General features: G+C 35.1%; 1 protein-coding gene across 1 annotated transcript in view; it reads right to left on the bottom strand.

Annotated features, from left to right (window-relative positions):
* The window catches only part of coro (protein coronin), a 55,969-nt gene that overhangs the window by 15,801 nt on the left and 26,947 nt on the right, over positions 1–13,221 (bottom strand). The window contains exons 3-4 of the mRNA XM_089645549.1: positions 5,686–5,808; positions 4,449–4,592 (exon numbers count right to left, since the gene is read on the bottom strand). Of these exons, the coding sequence (XP_089501675.1) occupies positions 4,449–4,592; positions 5,686–5,808 (267 nt within the window). The remainder of the gene's footprint in view (positions 1–4,448; positions 4,593–5,685; positions 5,809–13,221) is intronic.

Here is a 13,221-nt window from a genome sequence, read left to right as displayed (position 1 = left end):
TGGCACAAACACAGCTGTGCGGTCGTAGGTATCGATGGTCTAAATCAAAAACTACAACTGCAGAAGTGTGGATGTTTCCGCATAGCTAATTAAAGCGGGACATCAATAGCGTGTCATTTCCACGCACACTCTTCGCGTATTAGTATCACAAGGTTGATTGTATTGGTGTATTTGTTCCCGATTTTTAACAAAAAACTCTGATTTTTAATTGAATTTGAAAACTATGTAATATATTATTTTTTAATTCAGTGCATAAATGCATAACGGAGGAATACCTAAAATCTGAACCCAGAATTTATTATATTTATAGAGTTATTAAAGTTATTAGAAGCAATGTGTAGTAAATACACACCACAGATAAGGAAAGGTTAAAGGAAATGAAAAAGGTATGAGGGGTGGGTAGGAATCTGGGGGTCAGTTTGTCCAGGAGTGACAGACGTATGAATCCATACCTGCCACTGTGGTGCAAGGTGACGTTTCGAGAGAGTCCTCTATCAACCAATAGAGGTCTCTATCAACCAATCTCTCTTGATCCGACCTGTCACGCATCTGGTGGGCAGATGCATCAGCCGCCAAGACCCGGACAAATCTCACCCGACGAACCACCTCTGCTAGGTCACCAAACATAGCGAACCACATGGGGTGACCTATGGCAGAGGCGGTGGTACCCATACATACCAGCCTCTCAAATCTTTATCAGTTGTGTAAAATTTATTTAGTTAGACTTAATTTATTTGTTAAAGGTTAAATCAAGTGCATGCACCTTCCACCATGTGAATTATCCATTGTAGAATTGTAACTGGACAATTCAGAACATGCATTGATAAAAATAAAGAATATGCAGAACTGCTTTCACCAAAGTTAGTGAATGCTTTGTTCATCTAAAATTTTCTAGTAATTTAATCTTTGAAAAGTGTTTTGCATTTGAACCAAATTATTGCTCAGTTTGATTCGTGAAAGTGGTTGTAAGTAGCATAAGAGTTGATATATACAACATGCAATATTATAATAAATTGGAAACCAGTGCCTTTTCGTTAACCATATACGTGCTATGCCCATCTATGCATGTGTGGGATGTTTTATAAAGAAGCTACAGAAAGAGATTGGTACGAGGCTAAAGACAAAAATTGTAAAAGGTTTGGCAGGGATGGGTTAAGGATTCTGTCACTTTGTAAAAAAAGTATGGAAAACGTGTGCCTGTGGTGTCTATGCAGCAGGCTCGGTCTCCCCATACATACTTTGGATTCTCAGCATCCCTTGTATTTTAGATTAACCTCTCAGACAAAGACAATTTTATCTACTATGTGTTCCTTTGAGAACTGTCAAAACGTGATAATTTTTGTGTTATTTACGAGTTTTGCTAAAAGCTTCATAACTCACGTTTTGGGAAACGTAGCCTCATTCTAAAAAATGTTTTGGAAAGATTATGAAATCCACTATCGCATTGTGTTGTAATTCGTAAATATTTGCGTTTCTAAATATACATTTTATGAAAATGTAAAAATCGCTTACAATTATTTCAAAGCTTTGAAAAATGTACTTTTTTCTGAGTATCATAAAGAAATAACACTTTATATATTGAAGAAATATAATTAAAAATTATTAGTCACCTCAAAATATTAACCGTTCAAACTAAAATATTTTTAATAAATTATTTAGAAACGCAATAAATTATGAACGAACAAGATGACAGATTCAATCGGCTTAGATAATGCAACTCTACGTTCCATAGATATTCTTGAATACAGACGCGTAGAGTTGTTCATTATCGATACTCTGTTTTTTAAATCATGGCAATCCGTATACTAGTGATGGAAATAAATCGATTTTTGTAAAATCTCGCGCGTTTACGTGAAAAGATGTTCTAATGTCGTGACCGCTATTATCATATTTACGTCTTTTGACGTTCTTATGTTCTGAGTGGTTAAAAAGTTTTGAACTTATTTTTTCTAGTCGTAAACGGCAATACTGAAATTTACGACACAACGTTTGGAGCGAATCGAAATCAATATACATTCTCGATGCTCGGATATTTTCTTAAATATCTTATTAGATATCTTGTTAAAAGCATAGCGCATAAATACACACATACTAACAACAGCATATGTGTTTAATACACACAACGACATGACGTATGGCCACGGAGCGAGTCGTATGCTATAAAATCTATGAACCGCGTACACACATACCAGCAACAGTTTGGACGCTGTCTTATAGCCAGTATCCGAAAGGCTGGAAAGAATTCGAATTTAGAGCATGTGTATTCACTACTGCCTGCCTAGGCCTTTCAAGGCCAAATATGTATTTGACTAGAGCAGAGGTTCCCAAAGTTACTTGCAAATTTTTTTTTTGTACACTAACATGTTTTCCCTTCAGATTCCCTTCCCTTTCAACAGCCCCTACCTTAACCCGCCTCACAAAGCTACCCAACAACCGTTTCTCATAACCTGCCTCACTAGGCTAAAGGCTACCCTGTGTTGAGGCAGTCATTTGAAAAGTTAATTTAAATACATCTGAATATACCGACACTTATATTACAATATAATCGCTCAATATGTTTGTTAGATCAATAATTTCGAATTTGGTTGAGGGCACTGGTACAGGACCTATTATTACTTTTGATCCAAATTATAATGTTCTCTTTGAAATTTGTTTTGAGTATCATATTTTTTTATGTTCTATGGAAGAGTATTGCACAATCTTGTTGCAATGTACCTAAAATTTCTTTGATCGAAAGTAGTACGCATTCCGATCAGTTCTTCTTGTCATATGTATCCGATTCTTCAATGTTCTACTACTACCGTTAAAAACGTCCTCAAACCTAGATTTGAAGTCTATAGGAAGTACATTTAAATGTTGAACGTAGACCAAAACGTCATTACCCTGGACTTTGTCAACGACAAGTTGGGAAAATTGGAAAATTCGCACCTCCAATGCGTAATAATCATTATTCAATATATTAATTCTGACAATAAAAGGAACACTCTAGACTCTATTTATATACTTCAATAAACAATTCTAGGAAAGATCAAATAAGTCATTTCTATGTCTATTATTGGTATTATGTAAACAGTGTTATCTGTGTTAGGTGTATTATGACATTTACGGAACGCCTGAATGTTGATAATGACTTAATATAAATGTGGGTCCGCTCGCGTGTTCCCCATTTAAATCTCAATGATGACTTAATATAAATGTGGGTCCGCTCGCGTGTTCCCCATTTAAATCTCAATGATGACTTGATATAAATGTGGGTCCGCTCGCGTGTTCCCCATTTAAATCTCAATGATGACTTGATATAAATGTGGGTCCGCTCGCGTGTTCCCCATTTAAATCTCAATGATGACTTGATATAAATGTGGGTCCGCTCGCGTGTTCCCCATTTAAATCTCAATGATGACTTGATATAAATGTGGGTCCGCTAGCGTGTTCCCCATTTAAATCTCAATGATGACTTGATATAAATGTGGGTCCGCTCGCGTGTTCCCCATGTAAATCTCAATGATGACTTGATATAAATGTGGGTCCGCTCGCGTGTTCCCCATTTAAATCTCAATTTTTTTTTTCTCGCTGACATGGACCCTCAACAAGCCGAAATCGTACTTTGGTAGCATTCCTCATCACAAATCGAGTGCATTGTCTTTAGTTAGTGTTTGCGTGATGCATTTTAACAGATTTGGCGAAATCACTTTGGTAGCATTCCTCATCACAAATCGAGTGGATTGTCTTTAGTTAGTGTTTGCGTGATGCATTTTAACAGATTTGGCGAAATCACTTTGGTAGCATTCCTCATCACAAATCGAGTGGATTGTCTTTAGTTAGTGTTTGCGTGATGCATTTTAACGGATTTGGCGAAATCAATTTGGTAGCATTCCTCATCACAAATCGAGTGGATTGTCTTTAGTTAGTGTTTGCGTGATGCATTTTAACAGATTTGGCGAAATCACTTTGGTAGCATTCCTCATCACAAATCGAGTGGATTGTCTTTAGTTAGTGTTTGCTTGGTGCATTTTAACAGTTTAGCTTTAATAACTGTAGTTGAACATGATTGAAGCATTGAATATCAATCAGTTAGTTATTTAATTAAGGATATAATATATATATTTTTTTTCTCAATATGTCAGTAATTGCATATTGTTTGCGGACTAGTCTGTGTATTTGATAGTAGATATATACCTACTTATTGTCCAGCATCTCATATATAAAAAGTCACCGAGCATCACAGCTACGCAGATCACAAATCACACAGATACTGACAAGACTAGATAAAAGTTTTAAAGACCTGGCAGGAATTAAGCTTTTTAACTATTTTAGGCGGCTGGATGGAGTAGAGGCAAGGAACTGGAGGGAAACAGCAGGATTGGAGGTGTTTCTCAGACTCTCCAAGGTTTACAGAGGACTTAGGGTAAGTAATGTATGCCTGTTTTATCTATAAGTTAGCTAGTTACCTGGTTGTCAGAGCCGGCAGTCAGGAGTACATTCTGCGCAGTGGGATGCCACACCACAAGCCCAACTCGGCGCTGGTGGAAGACCAGGTCCACCACGGGTTCCGTCAGGGTCCGGGACAGACCTCCGTCGGGGATTTGCCATACCTGGACAACAAATATATATTATTACATAAATTTGGTTTTGAATGGGTTTCGTCCCACCCACATTACAAAACAATAAATAGTTGTGTATTATTTAATTAATTACTATCTTATTATCAAATTCTTTCATGGATTGTATTACAGCATAACTAAATGCTAGTAGAGTACTAAATGCCCATTTGTTCATACAATTTGTTCATACAATTCCAACAATAATGACAGTGACTGCCAACTAGCTGAAGTTCCAGACTTGCCTAGGCTTTACACAGAGTTTTTCGAAATCTCATGGTGTCCCTGACTTCTTCCATTTAAACCACTCTCTGGAATGTCATATTATCTTTGGTGACTGGCAGAATACACTGGTTTTGCTAAGAAAATTTTAAATAATGCCTCGGTTATTTCAACCATCTTAAAAAGCTTTAAAGCCACTGAAAGATAGAAACTAAAGAAAATCATCATCATCTGCCGCCATTATCCGTTATTATTGCAGGATGAAAGTCACAAGTTTATTCATTTTCTACAGAAAACCATCATCATCTGCTGCCATTATCCATTCACTGCTGGATGAAAGTATCACAAGTTTATTCATTTTCTACAGAAAACCATCATCATCTGCTGCCATTATCCATTCACTGCTGGATGAAAGTATCACAAGTTTATTCATTTTCTACAGAAAACCATCATCATCTGCTGCCATTATCCATTCACTGCTGGATGAAAGTATCACAAGTTTATTCATTTTCTACAGAAAACCATCATCATCTGCTGCCATTATCCACTCGCTGCTGGATGAAAGTATTACAAGTTTATTCAGCTTTTACAGAAAACCATCATCATCTGCTGCCATTATCCACTCGCTGCTGGATGAAAGTATTACAAGTTTATTCAGCTTTTACAGAAAACTATCATCATCTGCTGCCATTACCCTTTCATTGCTGGATGAAAGTATCATAAGGTTATTCATCTTCTGCAGAAAAAAACCATCATCATCTGCTGCCATTATCCATTCACTGCTGGATGAAGGTATCACAAGTTTGTTCAGCTTCCCCCGGTCTCCTGGTTTTCTTCCTAAATAAGAAATAAGAAGAATACTTACTTTGACTACGCAATCTTCAGATCCCGAGGCGATGACATTGTCATTGTGCGGACACCAGGCGATGTCGAGCACGGGTCCCTTGTGCCCTCCCACCAGGGGATGGTCGGGAGATATGCGTCCGACCTGGAAACAAGCAATGGGAAAACACATTCATTATAAGGTAATAGAGGAATGGATTTTGCAATTATTACTTCTGTACAAGTCTTCTTCCTTTCGCAAAAAAAAAAATAATGCAAAGTATTAATTAATTTGGCTATTTTTTTCGCTTTTGGGAGCAACTCATATGGTATCATAGAAATAGTTGTATTTCCCTTATTGTCATGGTGAGAAATATGATCTAAACGGTGTTAGAAAGAGAAAACACCATGGCTTTGTATTCAATATAGAAGTTAACCGTAGAAGAATAAAAATGTGCACCTTTTTAAAACCAAAGGATTCAAACGCAATTAAAAAAAAAAAATATAAAACTTCGTGAATTATTTATTATTGTATGGAACGATAAAAAATGAGGAGAGAGTAACGTTTGTAATACATTTCTCTAATAAAATATGTGTTTTTATATGTTTTTTCGTTATTAATTTTAATTTTAATTACAAAAAACGTTAGGTAAGACCATTCTTAATCTTTTTTTATGTTCCAAAATTTCAATATATCAAAAATTATATATTTTATTTATATACAATTTGAAAGCATATTTTATCACCTTTGAAAAGCAGTTTTTAGTTTTCGGATATGTTCATAAATATTCAATTTATTTGGATTTTATCGCAAAGTTGAAATATTCCGACCTTCTGTCAAAATATAGAGGCATGATTTAAAAAAAAATTAACACATGACACATCTACAGGTCAACCACTCGAGTGATAGCTACCCAAATTTGGTAGCCATATAGGTATAGGTGATTGGAAAATGAATTTATTTTGAACTTCTCGCAATCTTTTATTTGTTTAGTTTCCATCAAATACCAAAAGATGTCAGTAATGTTTTCGCCTCATTGAATATTCCGGGTAATGTTTTGTACCATTAAGGACGGGTTGTTTCGGAGAATTTGAACAATTCATCAAATTTCAACGTTCATTTTCGGGTTCTGTGAAAGTCCTTTTCAAGTTCTGTTTTTATATTATTATAGGCTAGTTGCTTGACAGAACTGAAATAAAAACAGAACTTGAAAAAATCTTTCACAGAACTTGAAAATGAACGTTGAAATTTGATGAATTGTTCAAATTCTCCGAAACAACACGTCCTAAGTCTGCCATCTTAAATTGTTTTCTAAAAATTAAACATCATGTTAAAAATTGGGTTAATGTCTGTGACCATAAATAAACCACTCACTAGATCGATATCTTCGGGCTTTTCGTATGAAACAAATTGGTCCTAAAAAACCGTAGATATGCAATACATAGACAGTATAATTTTCATTCGTAGCCTACTTATTATACTATAAACCAATGAAAAATTCTGAAAGTTTATTCCATAGACTTTCAGGGTTTTTCATTGGTGGATATAGTTAGGCAATCATATGATTTCGGTTTCAATTTTCGAACGGAGTTAAAGCCCCTCTGTCTGTGACTATAGACATTTTCAGTAGACCAGAGACAACATTCAGTACTGCCTCAAATAAGTATGAAGCAGGGCAATTTTGATAACTAAAAACAAATTTATAAATTTTACGTTTTTTAATTTATTTTAAGAAAACAATTCATGTTTTCGTATTATTATCCGGAGGTATGATTTTGGAATGAGCGCGGCCGAATGTAACCAAAGCTCACAGTAATCGCTTGAGCAGTTGGTATCAATATATATTTTTTCAAATATCCATACAGAAAATTCTCTTTCAATGATAAAGACACAGTCAGTAACTCGCCTTGCATGGGAGAAGGAAGAACTACAATAATGCTTTAGATACAAAAGAAATCATTGAATGGGAAGCCGTACACCGTTTCAGAAAACATTGGAGATTGAAGATTAAAGAAATAAATGAAAACTAATAACCTGTAATACGGTTAAGTTTAAGAAATGTTTTATGACTGTAATTATCAGTGAAATTATGCAGCAGGCTATAAAAACACGTGGGAAAATCGTTACAACACCTACATTCGCAAATTTATAAATACATTTTAAACTAATGTTTACAAGACAAGGTTTCAATGTATAGCACAAAGGATAACAAATTATTATAAGCAGTATTTACTCGCCTGAAATATCCATACAAATTGAAAATATCTACCGAGTAAAACTAAATGCCGCCAACAGGAATTACTTGTCTTATAAACATTTTTAATGACCAATTAAAAAACTTTAAAAAAAATTGTATTACCTTTAATCATATTAAGCTGATATTGTGATGAAGCCCTTTATTTAAAGAGAAGTAATATTGTACCTACCTAATCAGTGTCTCACCAGTACAGGTGTGACAATAACAAATCGTTTATGAACATATTTGTATTTACCTTTTACCCATTCTTATTTGTCATTTGCTTCTGCATATTTATCTTATTCATTTTGTTACTATTTTTGTTATTATTATGTATTTAAACATCCATGTATGTACATTTTTGGGCACCATGCCTGCTTTATGTACTTAAATAAAAAAAAAATTAGTTTATCATTAAAAAATAATAATATTTGACAAGTCAAAATATTATGCAGATATAATATGTCTCGACGCCATCTAGTGGGAAATTCAGCACTAACAAAGCCTTGCCTACAAAAATAAATTTGGTTGTTTACAGATGAAAAAAATATAATAAGCAGTAATTGTCGATTGAAGTACTTGTACATATTGAATTATTTGGCGGGTTGGGAATAAGCCGACGTAGCTCAGTGGTCCATAGCACCTGACCGGACACCAGAAGGTGCGGGTTCAATTCCCGTCGGCGGCATTTATTTTTACTCGGGAGATATTTTCAATTTGTATGGATATTTCAGGAGAGTAATTAATGCTGATAATATTTATTTTTCGGAATAACTTAATTGAGTAAAACCTCAAATTGTAATATTTAATTATTGAAGACAATATTAGCGATTTCTAAACGAAAATCTGAAACAGAAAAATCAAAAAAGAATACGGTCACATCTAGGACTCGAACCCAGGACCCTTGTCTTTCCGGGACACCGCTCTACCAACTGAGCTAATGGGACCCTATCCCCCTAGGTCACTTTTAACTGTATCATACTTCGAATAAGAACTACCAACATTGTCTTCATTTTTTCACCGCACATTTTTATGTATGATCGCAAGATTCAACCCGAACTAAATGCAATCTAGACAGCGTCTTTTTAGATAAACCTATCTTATTTTTTATGATAGGGTCCCATTAGCTCAGTGGTAGAGCGGTGTCCCGGAAAGACAAGGGTCCTGGGTTCGAGTCCTAGATGTGACCGTATCCTTTTCTGATTTTTCTGTTTCAGATTTTCGCTTAGAAATCACTAATATTGTCTTCAATAATTACTTATAATATTTTGTTTGTGTAGATACTCAACAGAGGATATACAAGATGGTGTACGAAAGACGATAAAGCGAGGATCATGTGCTAATACAGAGTTATGTTTCATCCTCTATTTTAGTTTATTATTTATGGATAACTCACTGAAGGAGCTACTCAGCTAGTGAGACATTATTAGATCATTGATTCCAGGGGGGTATAAGTCTGATCGAAAATTGGAACTGTGAATATTGTGACGTCATATTGTTGCCTAACTATATCTACCAATGAAAAACTCTGAAAGTCTATGGAAAAAACTGGAGGCCGTACTGGATCGTGATTATATCATGCTAGGTAGAATTTCATCGTTCTACCTTATTCATTAATGATTTAACCTATATCTATAATTTACTGTATTGCTGAAATAAAAATTCATCCACATTCATATATAAACGGCACACACATCAATGAAGTAAAATATATCAGGGACCTTGGGGTAACACTGGATGTTAAATTAAACTTTATCTAACACACTGATGACATCATTAACAATGCCAATAAAATGCTGGGATTTATAATTCGCATAGCAAAACCCTTCCACAACATAAACACTATATTCCCTTTACACCTCATATATTCGCCCGCACCTGGAACACTGTACACCGATCTGGACTCCTTTATACCAAGCCCATATCGATAGAATAGAAAGAATTCAAAAAAAATTTTTTAAACACATAAATTATAAACTTACACTTCTCAAATTATACCGAATCCATTAAATTTCATAATTTTAATTCCCTCCAAACACGACGTCTAATTTTTGATCAAATCTTATTATTTAAAATCCTAAATAATGGTCTGGACTCACCAGAACTTACCAATTTAATAAATCTTCATATTCCGTCTAGATCAACCCGACAATCTGATTTATTTTATCTACCCTTGTGTAGAACAAACATTCGAAAAAATTCCCCAATTCCTCGTATATGTGCACAATATAATACAAAATTTTACAGCATTGACATTTTTGGTAATAACCTAAAGAAATATCGATATGAAGTAATGCGTACAATCGATTATTAATATGAGAGTATGGAATGTATCGGGAGCATCTCCTATCCTCTTCCTATTTTCTCCTTCCTCTCCCTTTCCTAACACCAAATTAATTTTAAGATACTAAAACTTCATTTTTAATGCACTGATCATAAGAAACTTCTGTGGCTTGACTTCAGTTAACTTGTATATTTATATCTATCATTGTATATTATATAAAATCTGTTTGTTTCTTACAAAATAAATAAATAAATAATCTTTGACTAATCATGTTGTGCCATGTCTTCCTCGGGTTTCAGTGATTTCTTCTACCATTCACTTTTGCGTCATATATTCTACTGGCATTCCTGTCTTCGTTCATCCGCTCCACATGTCCAAACCACCTAAGAGTATCTTTATTAATCTTGTTCACTACGCTTTATTCAGATTTGCATTCTTTCCGGATCTGTAAAAAGGTCAAATATGGTTTAACCACACACCGTAGCCTTAGAGGTGTTATTTCTATAGCATTTCATCTATTTTCATCCTTCCTTTGGCAGTAGGTATCACAAACCATTGTGGACTGCTACTGCTGTGGATTGCGTCCTTGAACATGAAGAGAATGAAGAAAAATTAATTTATCTATGGTGTCAATGTCCCGCCTTGATGGGAAGATGGCTCATGGAAGCCATGCTGCGGAGCCAGGAGACATTGCTAAACATCCAACGACAACCCTGGTAAACTTTAAATGGAATTTGGCAAATGCCAGATAAATAAAGTGAAAGCTTACGGAACTGTGCAAACCGTCTATGTATCAAAAGTAATTTTACTTAAAACATTGTGTTTTTTTTTAACATGTGAATACTGCACAAGAGCTGCTCCCATCTGCTCCCAGCCAGAGCCAGTGAAACTATGGCATCCCCAATTGGGGTATGTTCTAAAGCTGGTGGAAGTGGAAAGTTTATAGATACAAATACTGATATATCTAAGACTATTATTTAAATATTTAATATAACATTTATATGAGTGCAAAGTATTTTTTTTTAAATTAATGCACACATTCACAGTACCCAATTTCTATGCGATACATTTTATTACCACATGTAAGAGTTACCGAGTGCTTAAGGAAATGCAATAAACCTATTTCCTGCACCGTAAGAATGGTAAATGCAATGTGGGATAAAAATTCTTTCATGAAAATGATTTAAATGCGGTTAAATTAAAATGATTTATGTTATAACATTTATCAAGATGACCTTGGCAAATATAAAGAACACTAGTAATAGTAGAAAAATAATATGTCATTCATAGGTTGGTTAGTAATTTTTTTATAACTAACCTATGCTTAGATAAAGCAATGTTACTTCTACAATTATTGCAATATTATTTTGTGGAACCATTTTTATATACATAAGAATTAAACTGTTTATGTTGTACAGGGTGCGCCAGAGAAACTTACTTATTTGAAAGTTCAATAAAAACAAAAGCACTGTAGTTATTGTTGTAATTCTTTTTTTATTTGAAAATGCAATGTACCAAGTTTTTTTTCATACTGTCTTAAAAATTACATCTTTTAAATGGCGACCCTCATCGCGCATACACTGGTTAAGTCGTTTTTTGAAGTTCTCGTCCACTCTTCTCAGCATATCAATCGGAATATTGGCAATAGCATCGCGAATGTTGTTCTTCAGGTAATCTATGGTCCGTGGTCGATCGACATAAACAAGGGATTTCAAATAACCCCATAAAAAAAATCACATGGAGTCAAATCCGGAGGAGGAATTTCGAAGCGAGCGCGAAAGGCACGTTGCGTAGCAACAACTGAGCGACCGTTACAAAAGAAGCTCTCGACGGCGAAGGCCCGCTGCTCTCTAGACCACAGCATAATGGCAACTGACGAAAATGGGAAATAAACTTGGGGACGTCCCCCTCCAGATGCGCCCCCTCCCGCCCCTCTACCTGCCCAACTCAACGGTCGGGAATTTTTTCAAATAAGTAAGTTTCTCTGGCGCACCCTGTATAAATATTCAGCCTTATTTATAAAGATTATAAAGATTCCCTAATACGCCGCTGCAGCGCTGGTGTAGCTATACGGTGAGAAGGGTCATATACTGCTAGGGTTAAAATATATACTCATAATAATATTCATGGAAGATTTTTTCAGACTGGCACCACTTTGTTTTAATCCTAAAAAATAAGGTCATTTTTGCATTTAGTTGCTAACTTCTCGTTTCTTCAGATGACATTTGTGATGTCATTGACCCGGTCTGCTTTGAATTGCTTCGAAATTTGGCCAATTTGAAAATGCGTTCCGTATTTGTTTGGTAAATCGATCGATTTAAAATATATTCCTCTGATAGTGCTGCCAATGGGTAATACTGCTTTTTACATTTTCATTGCGCGACCGTTCGATATTCGTCAAATAAATCAAATTTTTAACAAAAATCTCTGTCTTAATACTATAGTAATACGTCCCTAATCCAAGGGTCGGGCAGTTTAAAAATCTGTCAGCCACTAATGCTGCGGTATTACGACTGGTATTATCTATTATGAGTAAGACGGATTGTACCCTGAAGAAGGGACGATCGGTTACCGAAACATTAGTGAATTAAAAAAAAGTATCATTACTATTTATTATTACATATATAAAGAAGAGAGTCTGTAGTTTATCTTATACAAATGTATAGTTTTACTTCGAGATTGATGAAATTTTGCACACTTGACCTACAAAACAGGAGGAAGGTCACTGTCTGCATCTGATTTCGAAAAACTCTATGTAAATTCCGGGCAACGCCGGGGACTTCATCTAGTCATTTATATAAATCAATTAGATTTTAACCACGGCTATGGCTACGCTCGCGTGGTATTAGGAAGAAATTACAGTACCAAGGATTCCCACGGGAATGAAATGTTTTTCCGGGATGAAAGTAGCCTATGTCATTTCCCATTCCTCCAATTATCCCTATGCAAAATTCACGTTGATTGGTCGCTCCATTGCGACGTGAAAGGACAAACAAACACACTTCGCATTTATAATATTAGTTAGAATTTTAACTGACATTTTGATTCTGAATGGTGG

The sequence above is a fragment of the Hesperophylax consimilis genome, chromosome 22 (genome assembly GCF_061612785.1).
Source record: "Hesperophylax consimilis isolate HC1 chromosome 22, BYU_Hcon_1.0, whole genome shotgun sequence".
NCBI classification, from domain to species: Eukaryota; Metazoa; Arthropoda; class Insecta; order Trichoptera; family Limnephilidae; genus Hesperophylax; species Hesperophylax consimilis.
Note: the sequence above shows the minus strand (reverse complement) of the source record. Positions and strands in the feature narration are given on the sequence as shown.